General features: G+C 43.8%; 1 protein-coding gene across 3 annotated transcripts in view; it reads right to left on the reverse strand.

Annotated features, from left to right (window-relative positions):
* Nucleotides 1-26,035, reverse strand: part of LLGL2 (LLGL scribble cell polarity complex component 2) — a 32,884-nt gene that overhangs the window by 6,291 nt on the left and 558 nt on the right. For 2 of the 3 annotated variants that reach the window (XM_059864643.1, XM_059864642.1), the window contains exons 2-17: nucleotides 19,317-19,424; nucleotides 13,072-13,169; nucleotides 11,988-12,069; nucleotides 10,635-10,750; nucleotides 9,914-10,072; nucleotides 9,035-9,197; nucleotides 8,728-8,860; nucleotides 7,890-7,944; nucleotides 7,555-7,709; nucleotides 4,238-4,455; nucleotides 3,683-3,750; nucleotides 2,590-2,743; nucleotides 2,388-2,492; nucleotides 1,313-1,605; nucleotides 900-1,053; nucleotides 469-619 (exon numbers count right to left, since the gene is read on the reverse strand). In XM_059864643.1, the coding sequence (XP_059720626.1) occupies nucleotides 469-619; nucleotides 900-1,053; nucleotides 1,313-1,605; nucleotides 2,388-2,492; nucleotides 2,590-2,743; nucleotides 3,683-3,750; nucleotides 4,238-4,455; nucleotides 7,555-7,709; nucleotides 7,890-7,944; nucleotides 8,728-8,860; nucleotides 9,035-9,197; nucleotides 9,914-10,072; nucleotides 10,635-10,750; nucleotides 11,988-12,069; nucleotides 13,072-13,169; nucleotides 19,317-19,391 (2,179 nt within the window). In that variant the 5' untranslated portion in view covers nucleotides 19,392-19,424. Of the gene's footprint in view, nucleotides 1-468; nucleotides 620-899; nucleotides 1,054-1,312; nucleotides 1,606-2,387; nucleotides 2,493-2,589; nucleotides 2,744-3,682; nucleotides 3,751-4,237; nucleotides 4,456-7,554; nucleotides 7,710-7,889; nucleotides 7,945-8,727; nucleotides 8,861-9,034; nucleotides 9,198-9,913; nucleotides 10,073-10,634; nucleotides 10,751-11,987; nucleotides 12,090-12,610; nucleotides 12,629-13,071; nucleotides 13,170-19,316; nucleotides 19,425-26,035 lie in introns of those variants that run through there. The other variant, XM_059864644.1, reaches the window with a different exon arrangement.

Raw genomic sequence — 26,035 nt, forward strand, 5'->3', positions numbered from 1 at the left:
CCACATGAACCACTACAACTGCTGTGTCAAGTTTTCACACATCAATATCACAGATGAGCAGAGTAAACTTGTGCATCTTATCAGTTTGGGCTCTGATACATAACCAGCCACCACCTTCACTAAAATTAAAAGGATTTGCTGGAGACAGGGGTCAACTTCAGAGGAATGAAAGAAGGAAAAGTTTATACTAGCAAGTCAGATGCCAATACAGCACATTTGAAAATCATACATAAAGACTTGAATCAAAGATGAATGGCCACTTGCCTTGGATTAGCCAGCAGCCCAGAATGGCTAAAAAACAATTCTACCTGACAACATATGCTCTTGTTCTATATCAGTTTTTTAGCACAGCACCAAGTAGGACACAGGAGGTGCCGAGTTTTCCTGGCAGTAAATCCTAATACACTCCTTGGCAGAAGCAGTAAAAACCCATTTGGAGGAAGAGAGAGAGATGTTTTTCCTACTCACTGTCTCTCAGGAAGGTATCAGCAAAATACAGGGTTCGCACAAAGCCAGTGAAAGAGTCTTCTGCTGAGCGCGCTTCGATCTTGCGCTGGACTGGAGCCAGCTCCATCTCCTGCAACACGTCCTGGTCAAACTTGGCATTTGCTTCTTGCACCTTCACAGGTGAGGAGACACTGTCAGTCAGGGATAGACACAGCAGGGAGAGAGAGGAAGCATGGCAGCAATAGAAAGGCACACCAGTGAACTTGTCCTCTGAACTGATTTTTTCTAAAAATGTGCCTGTTTTTATCTAACAGAGCATCAGAAATTGCCATTTTTCCCTCATAACAATAGCTCTTGATTTGATAGCAGGGCTGAGATCACCTCCTGCTCTAGGCAATCTTAGCAGGCTCCAAGCTGCAAACAGACAGACCCCAAAAAGGTGAAGCCCTCACCTCTGAGGCATTCCCACCACCTCCTCTCCGCTTCCTACTGGACACTCGGCTTCTTCTGATCCGCCGGAACGACTGACGGAGGGACTTCTTCAGGGATTTCACCCGTGACAGGGGACCTTCTAAGGCCAGCTGGTCACTGGGATGCAGTGTGCACCTGGAAGAGGGAGAGAGTAACCACGTGGTCACTTTCTACTGGGTGGCAATCACTCTCAGGAGTCCAACAGGATACACACAAATGTTGGAACATGGTTACATATTCCGGAAGATCTTCAAGGCTGGAGAAAAAAGAAGCAGAGCTTCTTGCTACAGTGATGGCTCTTGAGAAATCACTTATCACACCTTGCTTTGTTAGTAATTCCAGGTCATCATTAACATAAGGATTACCACAGACCCCCTGGAAAGATGACACTTACTTGACAAAGACCAGTCGCTTCTGCTGATGGTCAAAAAGCCCAAACCCATGACTGGTGCCAAAGGCCACAAGCTTCCACTCGGAGTGCAGGGCCAAAGAGGTGACGACAGCTGGTGGCTGACATTGGACAAGGACAAATGGCTGAAAACCAGCTTCAAATCGAACAGGCCCATCTCGAGTTTTGAGCTTCTCATGACCTTTCCATCGATAGCCCTCTTGGTCCTGCAGGAGATCTGCTTCAGCATGGTCCACCACATGTTCTGCATCCTCATCATTCAGTTCCATCACCAGCACCTGAAAGGAAAAAAAAACAACCTTTGCTGCAGCTTTTGCTGTGCAGGCAGATCTCCAAGCTGCAGCCCTTCCCTACAGCTGCTGAACTACAGCACCTTGCAGGACGGGAAAATAACAGCAGATAATGTCTAAAACCAACTAGAGAAAGCAGAAAATCCCAGAATGGTTTAAGTTGGTAGGCACCTTAAAGATCACCTAGTAATAACCCCTGCCATACACAGGGACACCTTTTCTGGTCAGAGCTCCATCCAACCTGACCTTAATCACTTCCAGGGCTGGGGCATCCACAACTTCTCCAGGCACGCTGCTACAGCGCCTTACCACCCTCACAGCAAATAAGTTCTTCCTATCAAATATCTAATCTAAACCTACTCTCTGTCTGAAACTACTCCCTCTTGTTCTGTCATTCCAGGACCTTGTATGTAGTCTCTATCAATGCTTCTTGTAGGTTCTTTCAGGTACCAGGGTGAAATTAGGTGACCCCAAACCTTCCCTTCTCCAGGCTGAACAATCCCAATTCTCTCAGCCTTTCCTTGCAGCAGAGCTGCTCTATCCCTCTAATGAACTCTGGACTCACTCCACCATCTCCATGTCCTTCCTGGATGTACTGGATGCATTGTTCAAAGTGGGGCCTCACCAGAGCAGTGTTCCATGAATCATTTCCAGAAAACAGATCAATTTACCATGACAGAAAGGAGCATTTTGAATTTTTGCAGATCTCCAGATTACATTGAAACCAGCACTGAAAACAATGTTTATGTTGATTGCTTATATTCCAATACCTGTCCTGCTGTACCAGCTACAGCCAAGTATCCACTGTATTTACACAGGTAGATCTTCTGGATCCCAAGTCTTGGATCATCACTGTAAGGATCAAAGGTACCAACCTAGGCAAGAGAACAGAGAGGGGCTTGTCTTTAACTGGGGCAGGAATCCGAGCTCCCCAGGTTTGCAGGAAGTTTCTACCAGCAGCAGCTCTCTCACCTTGCGGAGTGGAGGCCATTCATCCTCCCCCAGGGTGTTCATGTTGTCATTGGGATCAGCATCCGTGAGGAACACCCTCACTGTGCTCAGCTTATAAAGGAGGTGCAAGCAGACACCAGAGGCATCCCAAAACCTCACTGTGCCATCCTCATGCCTGAGGGGGAGGATACAGGAACACACAGGAGAACAGCACATGGAGGGTAAAACAGACGGGAAAATACAGAATCAAAAAAACAAATCACAAAGAGAAAGATTTTTGGCTTCTTGTGTATTTCTTGTGGTTTTTGGTTTTGTTTCTGGTTGTTGGGTTTTTTCAATTCAGGTGTTCTTGATGATCTGACACCATTATACTAATTAAAGATTATGCCAAAAAGACATGGATAAGGCAAAAAGCTTAGCATCCAGGCAAAAATACTGTTACTGTGAGAGAATGGAAAAAAAAATTTTTTAAAATCAAGCTTTAATCTCAGCTCTCCAGGTGAAGATTTGCAACAGTCTTCCAACACAAGGGTAGGAGCTTCTAACATGCTCCACCAAGAATGCAATCTGAGGAACAGCCCCCTGAAACTCTCAAAAGTGCTTTGAAAAGAAAATGGCACATTTTTATGCAATGAGACAATCTCTTGCTAGCTACTTCCAACTCTTAGCTAGATCTGTTCATCTGACCTGTTTGTTGATCAAAGCAGACAGGAGTCCAAGCTAACCTCTATTTTAAGATTGAGAGTGTAAGGTAGAGGGAAAAATGCTTCAAAACATGAAAGACTAAGCTTCATTTTAACACTGCTGCCTTTGAACCAGGCTGGATCAGTGCCTGCACTCCTACACACTTTGGGAGTAGGGGCAATGGATAACACATCAAAACTAAAAATCAGCCACTTTCTGGGTTATCTGTGGACATCATGACCTGTTTGCTCAGAAGCAGCAAAATAAATTGGCTTTACAAAGCCAGCAGCACAGCTTGGAGAACCTGCACTGTAAAGCTGCAGTCTCTGCTCTAAAAGATGAGCAGACTTTAACTCCATAGGAAAATCTCAGTCAGTAGAAAAAGGGGAACTGGAAAGGGCTCCCTGATGGTTCTCAGGTCAGTACCTACCCTGTTAGCAGCAAGTCTCTCTGTGGAGGATCTGGAGCGATGTTGGTGCCACCATCAATTGGCCATGGCTACAAATAGAGTAAGAGAAGTGCGTGACTGCCTAGGCAGTGACAGTGTGGAGACAACATAAAGTCAGTAGGAGGGCATGAACTCCAGTGCAAGTAGCAGTGAAATAGTCCATGCTGTCACCTTTTGTTGGGATTAGGTGTTCCCATTCTGACACCAACTGTGCCTTTTAGAAGGCATTCTACACATTTCCCCAACAAGCTTCATGCTTTTACATGAGAACTTTGTTACCACCAACAGCTGGGAACACTCAGACCTCCCCTCTGGCTTGTCAAAGCTTAAAAAAATATCACATTTTAATTCCCCAGTGTAACTGTACTGCTTTGGGAAAAGGCCTCTCTCGACCCTGTTAAGAGGCAGGAGAGTGTCTGCTGGGGCTGAACCTCCTGAAGATCATCAGCAACACAGACCACCCACACCGTGGGCAGTCACACTGACCTGAACACGTAGGAACACAGGGGGACACACGGGGGGACACAGCTGCCATACCATACTGGAGTAGTGAATGTTCTGCTTGCTCCCAGCGCTGATAATCCGCTCCCAGAGCTTCAGTGGGATGTTGGAGACATGGTGAGAGCAGGTGATGGCTGAGCAGTGCAGGGAGGCCAGGTATGGAGGGTGCACTGCTGGCCAGCCTGCACTTTTCAAGTCTATGACCACGAGCTCTTCTTCTGCCAGCACCACCAGGGCTGAGGGATCATCAAACTCTGCAGAAACAACATTCATTGAGGCTGACAAAACTGACCAGCCAAGGTCAGCGCAAAGAAGCTTCCTGTAAGGCTGCTTTGAAAACTGTAATCACATACCTCCACATCAACATTTTTCTTGGAAAAAACATTAAATGCTTCTGTCTTAACTGGGCCTATCGGGTATGAATGGATCTGAAGACACTCACAGATTTACAGCAAATTCATGTTTCTTTACATTACTCCTAGGACTGTGACAGTGACTTTTAATAGATTCCATTGCAGAGTATAAAATTTGTTAACAACAATGACTAAATAACACAAAGTTCATACTTGCTACTGTAACTGCCAGAATTCCAAAGACTTTACACCTGCAGCTAAGTAACAGCACTGGGTGGAAAGACATGTATATACACCCCAGCAGTGACCCATTTAGTGCTGTGTTAGGACCACAGTCCATCTAGGCTAAACTGCTTAAACATGTTAATGCCTTGGGTTCTGCAGAATGCTTCTCTGCTTGAACTGACAAGTATTTACAATTCAGCTCTTTTACTTTTCATTTTCTCTTCTTCTCATATGTTGTGACACATCCTCTAGACTTTCTTTTTAAAGATATGTACATCGTCTAATAATTCTTATGTGTATTAGCAACAACTACAAAAGAAATATCTTAATGTAACTTGACTGGTGACATCTGACACAAACAAGAATTATAACTCAGTTTACAATGGACAATCTTGAATGAAAAAAATTTAGTCTACAAGGACATTATTGCAGCAAGGTTGACGAGTCAGCCACAGCAGCAAACTGGTGGGGAAAACCAAAACCACAGACCAGTTCACAGCAGTGACAATTAACACAGCTACAGAAATCTGAGTGAATATAAAGCTGGATTGGGGTTGATCAACACTGAGCCATTGGCAAACTACCTAAAAGCTTTCCCCCAACCTTCCCTCCTAAACTTTACTTTTACTTCCCTCCTTTACTTGGTTGATTAACTTGGTATACACTGGCAAGAAGGCACACACCAACACTGTTCACTCAGCAAAATTAAATTCAAGTAATTAGTACTTGGCATCACAAGTGAGGCACCCCAAATTTCACCTGTGACTAGGCCCAGCCACAACACATCACTAATTAGTTCAGTTTCATCATGAAAAGAATGTTTTCTATTCAGTTTTACTTTGCTTTCCTATGTACCATCACTTGCAGTTGCCCACAGGACTTCACCAAAAAAAAAAAAAAGAAAAAAAAAAAAAGAAAAAAAAAAAAAAGAAAGACACAGGAAGGGCTGACCTTTTAAAAAACTGTTTCCACAGCATATTCAGGGTAGTGAAAAGTCACCAGCTATGCCACTGCTGCAATGCATAAGCTTTGTGCTTATTAAATTAAGTGGCTTTGGTATACAATTAATACCTTGGTATTGCCATTGCAGGGAAGACTGCTTAAGGGCAAACAAGGCAAGCTTCGTAGATCCACTAAGCTTAGGCAATCAGCCACAAGGAAGCTTGTCAACCACAGAAACCTCATTTTATTGTAAAAAACTTCCTCATGTGAGTAAAACAGTTTCAGTTTCCTGTAGCAGCTCCTGTCTGAGCCCACCAGCAGCGGTGTTAACTGGATAATTCAATTATTGGGAAGTAGAAATATAAAGCCTGTTTGTTCAGTTATTTCATCCTAAAGGATTTGTAATCATATCCAGAACCTGAACTCTAAGCAGTCCAACTCTGACCTAAAAAACTCAAGATTTCTTTCATCGTTAATACTTTTGTTCCATCATCCAGAATCTCCACTCTGACAATTTCAGAGAAAGTAAAAGGGTCTCCTTCCTTAACACCAAAAGGTATTGATCTTGAATATGAAACAGTACCTCAAGTTTATCAGCACTGTGAACTTGAAGATTTAGACCTGTAGGTTCTGCACACTTGGAAGATGCTTAGAAAGGGCAGTGTTGTGCAGGGAAAATCAGTAACAGACACACACAGGTACTTCTGCTCAGTTACACTTTAATTTCTCTGCTCTGTTTTCAGTAACCTGAGAGGGTCTGTTAAGATCTAGGAAGAGAGGCAAGAAGGAATCCAAAAGCTGGTTTTTTCTGCCTCTTTTCCCCTGGATCCATGCTCTGCTTCCCAGAACAGGCTGGAGGGATCCAGCCTGCACTGACAGACCAGGATGTGGAGCTGTGGCTGCCACCACCCTCCCAGGCAGGACACAAGACAAATTGGGTTGGAAACCAGTCTAGCAGGCAAATCAGAGACTAGAAAAGCCTGAGAAGATCCAGTAACAGAAGATTTACTTACAAGCTCCTAAACAATTTGCAATTTAGTTTGATCCTGCACATTTTTGGAGCTTGAAATAGCATTTTATACTCAGTTACTCCAAGTTAACCAGAAGCAAGAACTACAGCAGCATTAAACAAAGAGTTATTGGGGAAAACCCTTTACACTTTCATGAAAAGGAAGAATGCACAGTTACTGCAGAAGTAAGGGCAATAAAAGCTCTTCAACAGAAGCAAGAATCTGACAAGCTCTACACAATTCCAGGAATGAGAACTATTCAGTTTACAATCATGTTCACCAGCAGTAAGGAAATTAAGTTCTCCATATACTGACCCTAGGTTCTATGTCACCCTTTGCTGATTTGTTACCCAAAGCTCCAGACACAAATCCAGGTACTAATTAAAAGAAGCAGTGTCTCAGTGGGAGTAAATTCTGGTTTTAATTATTAGCCTCCTTTGAAGTGCTGTTTCCAAACAACAATATTCAGATCCTCATTTCACGACCTGGTTATGTCCAATGCCCAGCTTAAACAGATATAGGTTTAAGAGATCTTCTCATTAACAGAGTAGCCTAATTTTTTTGAGGAATGTATGGCATTTGTAACCAGCCCTGTATTTACACCAGTGTTTTACATTTCACTTTTAAATGGGAATCTTTCACAGCTGGACTCAATCTTAAGGGTCTTTGCAAAACGAAATGATTCTGTGATTCTCTGCTGAAGTCTCAAACTCCCCAAACAACTGACCTCCTTATCACATTTCATATGCTATTTATACCAGGTAGATTGCCATACACGTACACAGCTACCCTAATTCCTCAGTAATGCCCTTCCATCACATACCTGCAGCAGGATCTGAACTGAAGATTATGAAGAAGTCTATCACCCTTGAGGTAAAGTCAAAGGCTGTTTGCTGGCTGCCGTGGATAACAGAGATACTGTGCCGGTCCCCATAGCTAGCCCGGGGCATTCCTCCTTGGAATATTATGTAAGGAAGCCTTGAGAGAAAGAAAGAGTTAAAGTGGTCTGCGTTGAAGTAGGGAGCCAGAAAAATTTTGAAGAAATGTCAAAGAAAGTTTGACAACAAGTTCTTATAATGTTACTCTAAAGGGTTCATATGGCATTGCACACTGCACCCTTCAAATAGCTGAGACTGAAGGGATACACCACAAACTCACCCATTTTTTGTTGTCTGCCAGTAGATCTTGGAGATGGCCTTGCAGGGAAAAGGACCTGAGAAAACAAGAGTTATTTGCTACAATTCAAGAAGTCCATCTTAACATCAGAAGCTGCTGATTCTGCTTCAGCCAGGTCACCTCACCCTCCACCCCAAGGGGAGCCAGCTAAATTAATAGGAGCCAGCACCACCTCCCTAGACCAAGCCACATCAGACAAGTCTTCTGGGACACACTGACCACAGAACTCTGCAGCAAAACACAGCTTAGGCTCAGGGGCAGTTCTAAACCATGCTGCTGATGGCTACCAGGGAGTAGAAGTAAGTGCTGCTGGAGGAGCTAATTAACTAGAAAGGATTGCTAAAATCAAAGTCATTCCCGAAACTAATATAAAGTGATACAGCTTTAGAAGCTTCTTTGCACTCAAAAGGTGAAGTCATCCCCATTTGATGGTTTCCAGCAAATCAGAAGCTTCATTTAATCACTGCTCAGGTCAACAAAAAATACACTCAGCTCACTATTAATTACACAGCAACTCCTGTTGAACAGGACACTAGCTAAAACAAAGAGCTGAATCACCAACACCCTTCTTCATAAGGGGCACTAATATTGTCAAGACTTGCTCTCCATGTTCAAGACATACTTCAACAATGCAAAGGAGTTTCAAATCCAAGAGAAAATCTGGGCTGAAATCCCTTAGTCAAGGCTTACAAGCCATTCAAGAGGCACCTCTGCAGTTTGTCATTAAACACTAGGGAGAATTGTGACTTGAATATCCTACACAAGCTTAGAATTAGATAAGTTTGGACAAAAACACAACAGTTAAACTTCACTTACTGACCATAAGGCACAGTGTTCTCCAGAGGCTCTGACTGCCTGTTGTCACTGGATACTGGCCACTGGCTGTAACTTCCATCGTAGTGACAACTAATGAATTTACTGCCATCCCTCTGCCAGTAGAGGTTCTCCAGTTGCTGAAATAAAAGCCATACAAATGACTGCTCTCCAGAGAGCTGTTATCTCCCCACAACAACCCACTCTTAGTAAAAAAGCAGCTTTGTCAGGCTCTCCCTGCACCTGATTTGTCTTCAGAGTGTCAGTGAGAGCCCTTCCTGCCCTGCTGAACTGACTCTGGATTGAATCAATACCTGGCTGCCCAGGAAATGGCGTATTGCTTTGTTATTCTGCAGGTCCCAGAGGACAATCAAGCCCCTGCTGTATCCAATTAGGATCTGGTCAGGGTTCTTAGGATGCTCCCGAAGGGCTTCCACCAGTTCACAGGATCGCCTGTTGCAGTTATCTTCTGGTATCCTGCAGGAGCAAAAGAGAAAACCAAGAGAAGCTGATTCCAGGTATAACCTGAGAGGACTGTAATAAAAGAATAAGAGTAAGAAATTAAGCAACAAAGTTGAAACAGTTGATCCCCCAAATCCTTCAAGCAGCAGAAATATCTTATGGGAGACATTACATCAGGCCTACCACATGGACATGCACCTAGTCCTGTTTTCTTCAAGGAAAGGCCAGGGTTTGCAATGAATTCCAGGACAGCATCCCAGGACTGTAAAGACAGTTTGGACCACCCACCCTATTCTCTTATAGAATAAAGGTAAGATGGAAATGTCAATAGAAGTGCAGTAGGACAGTTTTCAGCAGCACTCAGCAGAGTGATAAAAACTCCATTTGAACAAAGCAGCACCAGATGTTCTGCCAGTGGTTGAAAAAAATAAATGGGTAATTACAGCTTAACAAAATATTTTTTTTTTCTAAAACGAAACACAAGGGCTAAGGCACAAGGTTTGCAGATCCACATCAAGTGCTCTATCTCCACAGTGACAACACCAGGCTGGATCAGGACAGAAATTGTTACTTAACACACACCAGGACCAAAAGTTACTTTCATGAGAGTCAGGCAGATATGGACAATGCTTAACACAACAGCGAGGCCCCAGTACATAATGTGGGGTGACATTTTAACAAAGGATGTGTCTGGTAATGGGATTCCACATCTTGTTTGCTCACTCACTCACCGATGCAGCACGGCCTCGGGGGTGATGGTCCTGTCCTCCAGCACTCGGAACGAGGGCAGCTCCACCACAAAGATGTTGCCACTCTCTGTGCCCAGGTACAGCACTTCCCGTGAGGAATGGGGAAGCACAGCTGTTACCTGGGTGGCACTTGGTGGAGAGCTGGGGATGCAAAGAGACTCCTGTTACTGAATTTGGGAGAATTAACAACATAACAGGGACATTTATCAGTGTCACTTGTTTTGGAGGCATGATTTTTTTTTTAAGAAGGAAAACATCAGCTTTAAGACAAATTATGTAAGAAATTTTTGACAAGTGCATGGAGAAAGAACCAGACACCTTTTTTACAGAACCCTCTCTAAGTGTTCCTAAAAATAGCTCACCTAAAACTGGCAAGATCAAGTCAAACTAAAACCACAACAGCATTTCAAAGTCTGACTTAAGGCATGGTTAGATTTACCCGACCTTAAGATTAACAGCTCCTGTACTCACAGCAGTGAATGCACAATATTTTAAAATATGCCACCCTTTGCACTGGTTGAGCACGTTTAAAAGCTGGTCTCCCATGCCCTAGCCAGCTCTTGGTTGGTTTCCATGGACGCCCTTTGAATGGATTCAGAGGAGTGGCAGGCTGTAAGAACTGGACAGGCTCTAGCTTAAACAACAGCAGAATTTTCTGGCTTGCTAATCCCCAGACCAGCTGCAAGCCCCTCCTGTGCCTTACCCAGGTGGCCCTTTGAGGGTGAAGCGATGCTCCTCCCACAGCTCAGATGTTCCTCCGTGCTGCTTCAGGCTCCAGAGGTGCAAGCTGTTATCATCCAGCAGTGTCACCAGCTGGCACTGCAAAATCACACAACTTGCTTTTTTCAGAATGCCAGTATTAAATATAACACAGTACATTTAGCAGTAAATTTGCTGCTGTTCATAATTCTCTGCTAAAACAGGACTGGGGAGCCGGTTCAGTTTTTTATGGCAGTAGACAAACACTGCAGCAATGGGATTTGGGGGGTGGAGGAAGAAAAGAAGTAGCCTAGAGGCTAAAAACCCTGTTATAAAGGCACAGGTTATCACTGAGGGGGATGACAAGGATTTAGGCTCCTGAAGATCAGCCTGTGCTGTAAAGCCCAGCCATGCAGCTGCAGGCTGTATCTCACCTCCTCCTGGCTCAGCACAGGTTTGCTGAACACACCCCAGCTTTGGGTGGGGCTGATATATTCTGCTACACCACAGTCCTCACATTCTTCGTGTCCAACCTCATTCTGAGGGTTGTGTCAGAATCCTTTTATGAGCCCAGCCCTGCTGGCTGGATGTTCAAATTGAAGCATTTTACCTGCTGCAGCCACACCTGGTGCAACACTCCCCATGGGAGTTTCAGTTTAGACCATTAGTTAAGCAAACAGACACCCAAAACCGCCTCAAGAATTAAATCCCTCTCATAAAGAGGCCACTTGTGCTACACTGGGGCATCAGGGAACAAAGTCTGCAGCTAAGACAGCAGTCTGGATAGTCAAGAGAAAGTGGTCAGACAGCCACCAGACATTTGGAAAATTCTGCTTTCCTATTTTTAGAGCCTGGCAATAACTGTTCAGCAATCCCCAGGAGCAAGAGTCAATACCTCCAAACACAAAGGCAACAAACTCAACAGCAGATGAGGTTAGCAGTGCTGTTCTGAGCTCCTGAAAATAATTAAATCAGCTCAGCAGCAGCTCCTGTTCTGTCTGTTGTGCAGAGGAAAGACTACTCAGTCCTACTGAAAAAACAGGGGCTGCAAAATGAAAAGGAAGTTCTTGCTTCTGCAGCAGATTGCCTAAACTATCCTGGCCTTATTACCATTCCCAGGATGTTACTGGAGATAAATGAGCAACAGTTATGAACAATAAAGCTACTCTTTAGTTTAAAGCTTCTCTTCTAGTTTTACTGAGCATCTCCGCAGCAACAAGCACTGCTGAGAGCACAAAATACACTGGGATAAACATTTGAATATACTTGGTAATAGGAGCCCAGATCCCTGGAATAAAATCAACACCTGTTTAGAAGAGATCTACATAAGTCACAGAGGTACTGAAAATGCACTTACCTGATCAGGTATAAAGTGAATCTGCATTACAGTGTTGTTTTCTTCATGTAAACCCATGAACTCCACCCCAGGAGCACCATATCTGATGAGTTTGTTGAGGATCTACAGTATTTAGGGTGACCCACAGCAACAATTAATTGATAAGAAGCTTGCTAGCAAGCCAGACAAAAAGAGATTAGTTTGAAACCGTGTTTTACTGTTGGTGAGCTGGACTGCAAAGAATCAATGCAAATCTACTTTTGATTTTACATGCTTGTAAAATTTGCAGGCTGTGCTCACTGTGGAAAACAGGGAAGTTCCCTGTTCTGCCTTCAGTATATGCAGAAGAGGTGCCTGGACCCTGTTTTTTCTCAGGGATGTTCAGTGGTTTCCCAGACACTACAATCCTGCTTAACTAATTTGTAACCAGGAGACAGATGGCTACTGCCTGCATGTGGAGTCCAGCCTCTGAGCACAAACAACACCAGCAATGAATGATTAAGCTGGCAGAGACAGCACCAACTTTTCCTTTCTGGGCTGGGTGACATGCCTATTTTACAGCTCATCTAACTGGTCTCTGCCATGAGAATCTCACACACACAAAAATCAGACTGGATGTCATTAGCGACAAAAAAAATAATTACCATCTTCAATGTTTAGGTCTTTAATTCCTGGATGGTCAAAAACTCAGGAAGTAGAAAGCATTTCTGACTTCAGCTTTAACCTTTGAAATAGAATTGCTTTAGAAAAAAAAAAAAAAAAAGAAAAAGGAACCCTGCCCCAAATATTTAAACAACCCTGGAATTTACAATGTGAAGGATTGCTAAACTTAGGCCAGATCTAGTCTGACCTTCTGCATAGCAAGAGCAGAGTCCTGTTTAATATCTGCATCAGCTCAGCTCCTGTTGGAGCTGTAGCTCAGCTCTTGGAAAGATAACTCCACACTGATCAGACCAAAATCACTCCAAACCCTTGCAAACTGTTTCAGTGTTCCAGTAACCCTTGCTTGCAAATTCATACTTTAATCTAACTTTTGAAGTGTCTTCAAAGCTGCACTAATTCTGCTGAGGCTAGAGAACTCTCACCCAGGGTCTTCAAAGGATACAATTTGATGGCTCCTGATCGTGTCCCAATGGCCATGAGACGGAGAAATGGGCTGTAGCCCAGGGCACTGGGCTGGTGGGGAAATCCATGTTCCACAGTCTGGGGGAGAGAAGGAAAAATCATGATCAGCAACTTGTTTCATGGACATTGTTGGGCAGAAATTCAACATGGCATGGCAGTCTGAAATATAGCACTTAATGGCAGCTTTTTCTGCTGAAAGGTGTTTGAACCTTTTTGATTTGCTGAACAACAGCCTAATGATGAATGTGTGCCAAGAATCCCTGGCTCCACAGCCAGGATATCCAGAAGTGTAACAGAAATGAAAGAGAAATATTCTGAAAACAGTAGCCTGAGCAGCTCTTGGTGTTAAGATTATAAATAACTCTGCATAAGCACAGCTTAGTCAGTCAATACAACATACTCCATGTCACTCCACATCAGCTGCACTTCTGTAAACCAACTGCTCAGCACAATTTCAAAGTCTGACACAAATACTGTGCACTGTAAGACCAGCTTTATCTACCAAATTCCACACAGGTCAGCCTTCCTAACCTCTTTTTGGTGACTGACATGAAGAAATAGTGCAGAGCAATGCAGAGCTATGAGTGAACATCAGTGCTCATCAAGGAAACCAAACAGCTTTCCTATGAGGAGCCAGGAAAACTAATGTAATCCATATCCATTTTCCAGAGGGACCACGAGGAACACTGGAATTTAATGAGAGCAGGAGCCTGCTAGGCCACCTCAGAGTAATTCAAAGCCATTTAGGACTAAAAATGTCACTGTCACGGGGAGCAGTGTGGCTTGGCCTTGGTGGCTTCCCTGAAGTGCAACTTACAGCTGCTCCAGGAGAGAGATTTGAAGCATCTGTACACACCACACACTGATGCATTTACACACCAGGGAATAAAATCCTGCCATACTTACAGGATGCCACCAAGCTGCTTAGAAAATAGCTCACTGAGGTTTTCAGAAGGGCTAATGACAGCTCTTATCCTGGTTTAGGCAAAACCAGTATGCACCATCACACAGGTAAAGAGGACTGATGTGCCCAGAGACTAATAGGGAAGATTAAGAGGGATGCTTCCTGGAAAATGCTGATCCTCAAAGGCCCAACTTCTGGAAAATACCTTCTTCTAAGGCAAGCTTGCCAGCTATAGAATAGGAACTCATTACATTCACTATTGGAAAAAAAAAAAAAAGCTTAGAACTCTCCATCTACAGCACTTGCACCTCACTCCCGTCCTCATTTCCATCATGTCTGAAGCAAAGCTACCACATCATTTAAGTTTTATGCTTAATTCAGCCTAAAAGTAACACCTGGACTTTATTTCCTGCATAGTGGTTTCCCAACTTAATCCCCTGCACGAGAATCAAATGGAGCTGGTTTCATTTCCGTGGTCAGGCCATAGCCCGAGGTGCCCCAGCTGCTGCAAAACACTTTAATGTCCTGCTCAAAGACACAGCATAGGAGGATCCAGCTGACTCCAGAGTCTGCCAGTTTACCTTGATTTTACCCGTTTGATCACAATTCCTAAGCTGCAAGAAAAGACCTCCCTCCTCTAAATACTGGGTATCCCAGCCTGAGGTTCTCTTAAGGGAAGATGAGCCTCTTTAGAAGATGAAACTGAAAATATTGGAGCATTTCCCAATTTTCTGCTTGCCAACTCATTAGGATGGGCAAAAGAGTGATAGTAATTTTTTTACCTTTTATAGGTAGTAAGCTAAGATTAGTACTGCAAGCTCCAAGACCACCGAGATAACTTCCTTTTTTGACAGCTTAATCTCCAGCCTTAGCTCTTTATATTCTAAGAAGTCAATTTAAGTGTTAGGTTTGCATTATTAAAAACAAACTTTGAGAAGTCAATCTTTTTACTGTCACCCTTGAACCTGCTGCTAACCAACCTTTGCCTAGCTACACATATAAAACTTCCTAGAGAAGGCTGTATGAAATTAGGAATTTATCAATGGACCCAGAATTGAAACAGGGCAGTTTTCTAACCCAGCACAGGCAAAGAGGAATTCCTCTGCACTTTGATAGCTACTGAAGCAACACAGAAAAGCTTCCTAATTGTTAAAGTTGTGGGAGTATAAAGCTGTGGTGCAAAATTCTGGGAAGAAGATCCAAGGTAGCGTTATCTTAACAATAAATCAGATATTTAAATTAATCAGGTGTAGCACAGGCAATAAACACCATTCCACTCTCACCCAAAACAAAGTGAGGAACTTGTTAGGGAGACACCAGTGTTAACTCCCCCAGATAGTTTTAGTTTCAACTTGTTCACAGTCACTGCACTGTCATGTTATCAGCATAACCAGGTGCAATTTTCAGTGACACATCAATTAGAAACTGTGATTATTCTAAGATTTCAACCAGCCCAAAAGATAAAGCTTTAGCCACAACTCTCAGAAAACCACGACTTATACAATACTGCACTGCCTGTTAGGAAGCTGTCAACACCAGCCTTAATACTGGCCTAATTAGATCCTGGGTTTGATGTGTTAATTTGTAAACACATTAGACAAGCCAATAAAAGCTTTAATTTTCAAGCATGAGACCTATGAACTGCACAACCAAGTGTGTATGATTCAGTAATAATAACAGGAGGATGATTTTTTCTCCTCCAGGTTTTCATTCAACCAAAAATTTTAAGCACCCTCCATTCCACAGACAAATCTGCAAAAGAGAAGTATCAGCAACAAGCACAAGGATCAGTAACAAGTGTGCAACACAACTGCTCATGGAGAGCAGTAAATGTACTAAAGGCTTCTGGTAGCTCTGAATCTTCAATCAAGACGCCCATAAGAGGCAACAAAGATAACTCTCTCTTAGGTAATTTGTTTCCACAGCTGGGCAGTAAAGGCTTCAGGGTGGCTTTTGGGCTGCATTTGACACCACCAGGGTCAGGCATTCACATTCACTGTCCAGATTACCCAGATCTCTTCCTTGTACTTATTTGCACCCAGTTGTTAAATCACATCAAGGCAACTTTGGGCTGCCCTCCCTCCCTCCCTCCCCTCAGCAGCTTTTATCAGCCAATCCTTTCACCTGCCCAGCAGGTAAACGCAGCAAGGGGGAGAGAGGGGGGCAGGAGGCAGCAGAGGTTACAATAGAGCCTTTCAGCAGAGCTGAAATAAGAAACTGGAGTGCCCACAATGTGCCCTCCTTCTCAAAAGGGCCTTTGTTTCTAGGGGGAAAGGTAGGAGCTTTTTCTCATTCTCCACAGATTTGTCTGCCTGGTGTCAGCAGCACTGACAGAAATGTTTCGTGTCAGTCAGACTTACTGCAGGAAAAATGTGGCCAAACTGAACAGTTGTTCCCAGCCCACATTAAAGCTGTGCCGATGAAATTCAGCTCTGTCTTCCTCCTTTCACTCGTCTCTGTTTCTCCTCTCAGATTGTTTTATAACAGAACAGAGACAAACCCAACCACAGGCAATACAAGGCCTGTCCCTTTGTTAATTCATCTTTTGAAGAAACAGGGAAGCCTGTATGTGCTAACTCCACTTTGCTTAGACACTAATTCAGATTTCAGGTAAGGTCTCCATCACACCCATCAGCAAAGGGGCAGGAAGGCTGAAAACAGGGGAAAAACCATGAAGCCATAAATTAAATGCAATGCTCCCAGTTGGGTAACATTCAGCTGTAAGACAGGCTGGTTCACCTGTGTGTTACCCATCATCTAGTCTGACAATGCCAGCCTGAACATGTTTCTTCTGCAGGGCTTGGACTGAGCCAAAGGCATCCAAATACTACTTCCAAAAGCAGGATAAACTCAAAGAAGTAGACTGCCAAGTCCACATACCTTATCCTTCATTCTATCCAGTGAGCTAAAAACAGATTCTTGCAACAGGTACACACAAGTATGGGAAGTTCTTACTCATACAGAGAAACAGATATGCAAAGCTAAGTGACTAGCAGAATTTAGGAAGGTGTTTTTTGAAACAAACACAACTTTGAAGACAGTTTGAAGTGCTAGTCCAGTCATCAATCAGTCCTTTAAAACCATCTGGACCACCTCTTATACAAAACAGAAATGCAAGAGAGAAGCAGTAAGATCACAGCCTATTTATACCTGACAGAGTAAACAAACAAACAAAAAGCCACCACCACCAATTAAATAGACTTTCTAAATTGAAGTCCATTCTAGGTCAGCGTGGTCAAATACATTCCACTACAATAACATTAAATCTGTGAGGCATCATGTGTTTATGTTCAACTTCAGTGTAAAATGAGGGCAGGAATCCCCAGCACCTTTAAGGTGCAGACCTTGCCTTTAGTCATGGCCTGCATCACACACTGAAGAGGTGCAAATCCACAGTGCAATTTCTCTGATCAGCAACTTTACAGGCCCACAAAATATTTCCCAAGCAGGTTCTTAACCAGAAGTCTTTCAAATACCTCAAATAACAAGTGTTTGAAAACCTGCTTACCAGCACTAATGTGCTTGCTCTAATAGCACATTAGACCAGAACAGCCTTGCACAAAAAGCACTATGATTCTTGGCTCCTTGAAGCCACAACCTTCAACAGCTCAGAATTAAGGTCTGACTTTCCCAGATTTTCTCAGTCTACCTCGCTGTGAGAAGATGTTTACTGGATCAAAGGGTAGAAGCTTTGAAATGACCCATTATCTCTAGAAATACTGGAATGGGAGACACAAAACTCAGGGAAAAGATCCCCTCACTTTTATGCAAGAAAAAAGTAGAGTGTAAAAGATTCTGGTATAATGTTCATTCCCTTCTGATTCTTATTAGAAAAGAACAAGTTACTGTGGCTTAAAGGTGCAAATGAATTTTACAAGGCCTTTAATTACCAAGCTGTTAATGAGAATAAACATTAGGAAGTGTCCGAAGTAGTTGTCTCCCTAGAAACAACATGTCATATTTACCTTCAGGACTGAATCAAATGGAGTCACAAATCCTGATGTCAGCTTCTAATACATTTGGAAGTTTCCCTCTGCTGCAAAAGCTACCTTTCAACCCTGTTTTGCATTATCCAAATTAGTGTGTATCTGGCAGGTAAAGCTTAGCCAAACATTCTCCAAATAGAAAGGCATATTCAAGGAAGAGCCATCCCTAAAATAGCAGAGTTTTTCCAAGGTATATAAAGTTTTAAATGCTTATAAGCAACTCTGACCCATCCCCGAGACGTTTTTTCTGAAGCTGACATTGCATTTAGCCAGATGCAAACAACTGAAACTGGCCGGCACTCGCTGATTTTCTTCCTGCATCTGCACTAGAATTTCCTGGTGGTAGCAGGCAGAAAACAGACCCGAAGCACTCCTGAGTTCCTTCATCTCCCCAATGGCAGGGAGGTATGCATGGAATTGGTGTGCTTAGTACCAATTACATTAAATCATTCATCTCAAATATCCACAGTTCCACTTCAAGTATCCATCTACAGTACAATTACAATGAATCAAGGAGGTTATTTCCTAGGCTGATTTCATTTATCCATTACACTTTTCAGTAAAATTCCATTTAAACCTTGGAAACACAAAACCTACAAATATATTTCTGCTCCCCAAAGAAAGTGTAAGTAGCCATTAGCCTAGCTATGATTTAATACAAGGCATTTTCAAAGATAAAAGCATTATGCTCCTGGCCAGAGCTCAAAAGAAAAAGTGTTGGAGAGATAGCATAGCCATTGCAATTTCTTCTTCACAGAGAGAAGGAAAAAAAATCTAGAAACAACAGATTCAGACTAAGATAATAGTAAATTCATTATTAATGGTCATTGTGCTGCCTAGGTGCTAGCCCAGCCTTTTAAATGCACATTTAAAAGCAGGGGTACACTTGTAAATCCAAAGGATAATCAGGGACAAAGAACTCTGGCTTCAGCTGCATCACAAGCTGTGGCTCATGTGTATCTGTAGAAAAATGTTTATTTTCCTAACAAGGACTACCTATAACAGAAACAGTCCCAGCACATAGTAGGACAAGTAACAGACCACTCAGAGGATAGAAAAGCTGCTGTGAAGATCTCTTCTTTCAGCAAGTGCCACTCAACAGCATCACAATATGCTTCCTCTTAAAAAAGGAGACAGAATTGAGAACATGCCCGGGACCTTAAAGGAAACCACTCAGGCACACTGGGGGAGAAAAAGGCAGAACTGAAAAAGAGAACAAACCAGCACCTCTCCTAAATTTAACTTTTCCACCCACACTCAAGTGGTTTTTCCCTCCTTTTGCAGGATGCAGTGGCTCAGGACAGATTTACCCTGCAGTCTGAGGAAAGCCTGTACCTTGTTGAACTGGAAAAGGTCGCGCTTGAGCCTCTCTCGCACTGGATCGTGTCCGGGTCTTAAGAACCTTCTCATCTTCCTCGCTGTAGTATCTTGGCAACAAAAATCCTAACAAAATAGAAAAGAAGAGCCCATATAAACAAAAGCAGTCTGAGCAGAAAGCAGGCAGAAGTAGGTTATTTATTTTGGTTTAGCAGGTAACAAATCAGCCAGAGCAGACTGAGACAACATCACTATCGAGTGACTAAAACCTGATACCAGTCTAGCACAGCTCTCTGCTGCATCACTTCACAATTCTATTTTCACATTGATAAAGCAAACTAGTACAGATAAAACAAGAGGATTCTAAAAAGGATTTTGCACTTGGCCATTTTGCAATCCCTCGAGTTGACCTTATCCAAAGAAAAGGCAAAACTGCAGCATTTGCATAAACATTCAGACAAACCCACCCTAAAGGCCAACTCCCAGGCTCAGGCATTATTGACTAGCATCAGTTTTCACCCCAGGTAACCCTCCAGCAATTGAGCCAAAGAGAGAAAGAATCCCATTTTCAGGTCTCTCCATGGACACAGCAGAAAGGGCGCTGTGCTGCTTGCAGGGGAGCTGCATTAATTATTAACTTGCTTTTGTAAAATATCAAGCTGAACTCCCTGCTCGAGGTGGGGGTAGGGAAGGGAATTTCGCACCTGCAATTCACTGTGCAGCTGAAGCACAAAGCAGTGTCCCGGTGCCTGGCCTCTCACAGGAGGATCCAGCCAGGACAAGTCAGACCTAGTTCGACAGCCAGCAATCACACAGGGAATCCCAGGCTCCAGCTTCCTGCTCTCTACAGCTCAGGAGGCTGTCACATCTCCGCTCTGCACAGGTACTATGTGACAAGTAAACCCTGCCAACTCAAGAGCAAAGGCTCGAATTCACATCCTGACAACTTACCCTGGTGTTAGTGCTCCTGCCTGCCCTGGCCATCTCTCACAGTCTGCAGTTTACAGACACTTCACTCAGTATTTTATTCTAATTTGCTGGACAGAGAGCAATTTGCCGGCTACTCTGTACATGACACACGTGTGCAGTGGGGGCCAGAATTTCTGAGGTACAATGAAGGGTCAGAATGGATAATATTCTACATGGTCAGAAGAGGTTCATACACACCTACAGCAAGGTGGGGAGCAGGGGGCCGTCATTGCATGAGAAAGAGAGGGACCAGAAGCACCAAAGGAACAGGCATGTGAACAGAGGGGCCTGAACCCTTCAAACAGTGGGGCTGGAAGTGAGTGACTGAGGGGACAAGCTTTCACACCTGTGGAGATAGGAACAGCACAGCTGGAAACAGGGTGGCTGCTTCTGTGCTCCTGCCAGCAACAATGGCCTTTGGATAATGACCTAAAGCAGCCACTCCTGAAGAGCTTGAGTTGTTTTTCAAAGAGTTCCTTGCAAGGCCTTGCACCAGCTGTGAAGGTCCAAAAGAAGGAAATGGTGTGATAAACAGGACGCTCCACAAGCATATTTTGAGAACTCCCTTTAGAAACTCCCTGAGCTTGAACTTGTACCTCTTTGTTGCACTACTGCCCTTTTACCTTTCCTGCTCCCACTCCAACATCTCCAGCCACCTGTGCAGCACTGCTCTGAGCTCACCAAATGCCTGCAATGCAGCCCTGGTTTAGGGGACCAGAGGATCACACGAGGATCAATCACCTGAGTCACTTAGTCCCTAGGATTATTAGGATCTACATGACTGGAATATGTCACCTACGTGACATTCCAGTCACCTAGAATCACTGGCAGCACCAGCTACCACAAAAAAAACTGGCTCTGAGCAGGGCAGCTGCAGCTGTCTGTGTTTGTGGGCCACCAGCACATGCAGGGGTGAAGAATGTGCACAGAAACAAACATATGAGGACCTCAGAAAAGAGAGGAAGAATAAGTGTAGTTTACCTGGAAAGTAAATCCTTCTACACCTTAGCACCTCCACTAAAATTTCAAAAATAGTGTCATATTGTAAGACTTCTTTTATTAGATATGCCTGAAATTTAGGTTAGCAAAAGTTACAGAGCAGTGACAAGGTGCTGTGCAATGAAAGGACAGCACATCATGCCCATGTATAATACACAACTTGCCCTGAGCCAGACAAGGAAAGTGCCAAGGAGACACACCCTTTCCCACTGTCAATCAATATCCTGGACCTGTTAAACGAGGCAAACCCACAGAGAAACTCTACTAATTACCCTCCCCACTTCAGAACAAAAGATCTCAGCTGTGCCAGCAGAGACAAACTCAGCGTCAGGAGCAAAGAAGAGGGGGCTTGTTTTGAGAGAGACACAACATTTAAAAACTTGCTAGAATGTTTTATCCTAAAATATTAATGGCATCCTGAAGCATGCTGTTTGAGCCTGCTTATGCAAGAGCTCCAACATTCACACTCCAGCCCACAACAACTTGTTGAACAGGCTAAGAAGAGTAGGAGCTCTGAACTGAGCAGTAACTCACTTGAAGAACCATCACCCTGAAGGGCTAAGAGGATCAGAGAAGGCAAACTACAAAAGTCACCTCTCATAGACTGGTTTCAGAGTGTCTTTCTGACCAAAGAACCTTTGAGTGTCACAGTATGGGAGAGGATGAGAGGACAAGCAGTTTTGAACAAAGGCAAAGAAGGAATAGCATCCACTGCAGCACAGGTTGTCAGAGTTATTATCACAAGTTTACAAGGCTCTTATCAAAGAGAAGAAATTTGGTTTTAGTACAATAAGTACATATCTCTTCCAATTCTAGAAATAGATTCCACAATCTGTATAATCTTATCTTCCAGATGCACATTAACATTTTAGCAGTTTAGTTTCTCTCCCACACACCTTTGGAGTCTTACATAAAACTCCAGCCCCATGTGCTCAGCAGTTGTCTGCCATTCAGCATTTACAACCATCTGGTAACAGTTGTGGCTACCAGTAGCCAGAGAGGAATTCTCCAGTAGCCTCTGAAGCTCTGCCAGGTCTGCATGTATCTAATGTTCTCATTTTCCAGGGAAACAATTCTTTAGACTTTCAAAGACAAGTCTTTTACCAGAAACTATGTGCAACATTCTCTTCTTTTAAGATGCATTGAGGGCAGTTGTTTAGAGGCAACAATAGCCCAAGGCTGAGCCAAACCAAGTTTTGCTGGTACTCAGGACATGGACACCTGACAGCAGAGCTCAGAGTGCCCTGAACATCAAACTCCTGCTGCTTCCTTACCTGAATGCTCAGCTAAATACAGTGAAGTCCCCTTTTCCACCTCATTGGATTAGATCCAGACACAAAGCAAAATCTCCTCACTATTCATATGAAAGGCAATGAAAGCATAAGTAGCAAGACAATCCTGTTTCCAATCAGCAGCCAAAGAGCAGTTTAACATCACAACCAGATTTCACTCGGTCCTCCTAGCTCAGCTCCATTCATTTCAGATGCCCTGAGACATGGCATGTGAACCCACATTCAACAGGACAAATGCTCCTTCCCAGGAGCAGCATGAATTGTTCCTCATGCTGAATGTAACCAATCCAGAGCTCCACATTTTCCTTTGGCTTCCTTGCTTCTGCACACAGCAATGTATCTTGGTGCCCATGCTCAGCTTGCTGAGACACTCCCCATCATTTTCTCCATCAGCTTGGCATAGGCTGGCCAGGAACTACCCTGTGCAGAAATTTGTTGCAATTTTTCCTTATGTCCTCTCATGAGAGTGGAATTTCCAGCCAAAATGTTGTAAGTCCCAATCACACAAGTTAATCCAGTCTTGCAAGAAGAGGAAGCCCAGGTCAGAAGTTTTTATTACGTAGACAGTATTAAGTGTGGATGCAGTCTCAAGTAAACCCCACAACAAAAACATACCCATAATGAGTTTATTTTGCTCACGTAGCAGAGTTGCAAGGTACCATCTGCGTGCTTCCTTGGCAACCTTTACTCAGCTTGAACAGGTTTTAAATGGGATACAGTCCAAGAGCTTTCTTTTCAAAATGCCAGCAAGTATCTCAAGAAATCTTAAATCCTGCCTTGATTTAGGTTTCCTTCTCATTCTTTCCTCAGCACTCCTTCCTGCTTACAGGTACTTAAAGAGAGAACATCTACCTATGCAGCTGATAACATTTTATCAACTCTGCTAAAACAAAAGAGGCCTTATCGAGCAGCTTTGTTTGAACTCCAGGCAGTTGGTGCCGCTGTAACAAACAGTCACTCCCATGGCCTTGTCTGAACCAGGTTCTGTCCTGCACCCACGAGTTTGCCTTGTTGCTGTTACCAACAGAGTCAGCAGCAAGACAACAGAGGCTGGGTCAGCTGCATAGCAAAAAGCTCTTCCTTAGCCCAAGCGATCTCACACCAACAGAACTGAGCAAACTATCACTTAAACACCAGATTTATCACATTATCGATTACAGGTGCCATGACTCACTGTGAGAGGACAAATTTAAGAACAATTTTAGCTTGAAATCAATGAAACGAGCCTGAGCTATTCTTTAACTGTTCATCCCTACCCCCTGCTCGGCTGTGACACATTGTCAAGGCAGATACTCAAGAAGAAAGCACAAGCCAAGCAGAACACCTAAAGAAAGGGAAAGAGCAGTTGCAGTACCCAGAGAGAAAGTGTAAGACACCACCTCCTTTTCCCAGGAGAAGGAAGATGCTCTAACATTAATCTCAGTTTAATGAGACCATGCAGAAATCTCCCTTACACAACTGCTGAGCCACTGCTACCCCCCACCACTTGCAGCTTCATAAACAGCAGAGTGTTTATGTGCACCTTGCATAGAGTAGTCAGAGAGGAAAACCAAAAGATCCTCTAAAAAGAATTAATTTCAGTGAACCCGGAGAGACAGACAGCGTTATGAACAACTGAACAGACTGTGGCAACACTATATGCAGGTGGCTGCCCTCCTAAAACACAAACAATATTAAACAAAGTATCACACATAGATTCTCCAAGAACTCTTTGAACAGAATGGAGAACTAATCACACAACTCAGGCGAGTTCATGTACTACCAACAGCCTTGTACTTGGAGTTACCAGGATCCGCCCACCTGCAATGAATTTGGGAATTGTGCAAACCTTGTGTGTCATTAGGACTCCTATTGTGTTCTCCTTGTCATGGGGTCATGACAACACAAAGTTTCAAAACGCTACAGCAGAACAAAGTCTTTGCACTGAACAGCATTATTGCCCATGATGCAAAACCTTTTGTAGGCTTTGCTAAGGAGCGTGATTCAAACAGAAAAGTGGCTTGTAACTTTGGAGCAGCACTTTACAAACAGTGGGTCGATGGAGCAAACATGAAAGCATTTGTTTCATAAAGCAACACAGAGATCCAGCTATGAGGAACGTTTATATAAGAACTGGGGTTTTCACACAATTTCGGCACAGAATAAAAACCAGTGCCTCCTTTGGTATTTTAAAGAAAGATGATGGCACTGGGAGTATCACATACTCTTATTGCCACGTATTAACTGCAAGACATAGGTTTAAAACCTCCCTTGCTCTTTGACATTTCTCAAGCTTCTGTGTCAGCCAAGAAAAGACACACCTCTTCCATAAGCAATTCCCAGGAATAATTATGTTACCATACCAGAAGGCCACTGGAAGATAAAGGGCTCTCAACTGGTTCAACTCCTCCTGTACTTTTCTTCGGTCAGTTGTTATAGCAGATGCAATTTGTTCAAAACCAAATAAAAGACGTTCCTCAGCACCATCCTATGAAGTCATTTGAGAACTCTTCTCCCTCTCCAATACCACGAACTATATAGAGCCCCTTGACAGGCTACAAGCAGCACTGAGCAGGATTAGGGACTGCTCACTACTGGCACGGATCATCCTCATCTCCTCCATGGGCCAGTCTGTCCCTACAAGGAACGTGCCAGGATGCATGGAGGAGCCTTGGGCCGTACCAGCACTTTGCATTCCACTTGTCAGAAGCACCAGCTTCCCGATTCAAAGCTCAGATCACCAGGCAGCTGCTCTGGGCACACAGCTTCAGCTGGGACTTGGTAAAGCCAGACATTCCAGTTGACTGAAGTGCTCTCAGATGACTACAAAAAGAGCAGCATTCCCCATCAAGTAAGACATGACAATGGACAACTTTTACTTCTACCATCTCAGTGGAGCTGTCCCCCTGTCCTGTCACTACCCCCACACCAACACACGGCTTTGTGCCATTGGCTGCAGAAACACAGACCCGAGAGCCTGATTCAACTGCACTACACCATCAACAAAACTAAACACAAACAGGCAAAGCTTTCTCCAACACCAAGGTTAAGCCTCAGCTCCAGGAGGGGAGATACCAGCAAGAGCCCGTTCCCACGACAGAATGAAGGGCAATCTGAGACAAAGGCTGAACTTCCTTCACCGGTTTATTACACCTGTTTGCTGCCTGCTGGAAGTAACGTGCTCCTTCATTCAGCAAGTTCTCACAACTTTGGGGAGGGGAAAGAAAACCAATAGTGACAAGGTGCATTTAATACGGGCATTAGGAAAAAAAAAAAGAGAGAGAAAATGCTAACAGAATATCCTGAGGGAGTCAGAGTCACTGCAGTTCTTGTTCTTGTCTTCTCCAAGACCCGCCGCTGGGAGCCAGCGGCAGCACTGGAGACTTGCGGGGCCGGGCTGCGGGTAGTGGCATCTCCGATCGCAGGACCGGGCGGGAGCGGTACCCGCAGCCCCCGGGAGCGGCCCCGGCCCGGACCCGCTGGAGGGCCCGGCAGGAA

This window comes from Haemorhous mexicanus, chromosome 20 (genome assembly GCF_027477595.1).
Source record: "Haemorhous mexicanus isolate bHaeMex1 chromosome 20, bHaeMex1.pri, whole genome shotgun sequence".
NCBI classification, from domain to species: domain Eukaryota; kingdom Metazoa; phylum Chordata; class Aves; order Passeriformes; family Fringillidae; genus Haemorhous; species Haemorhous mexicanus.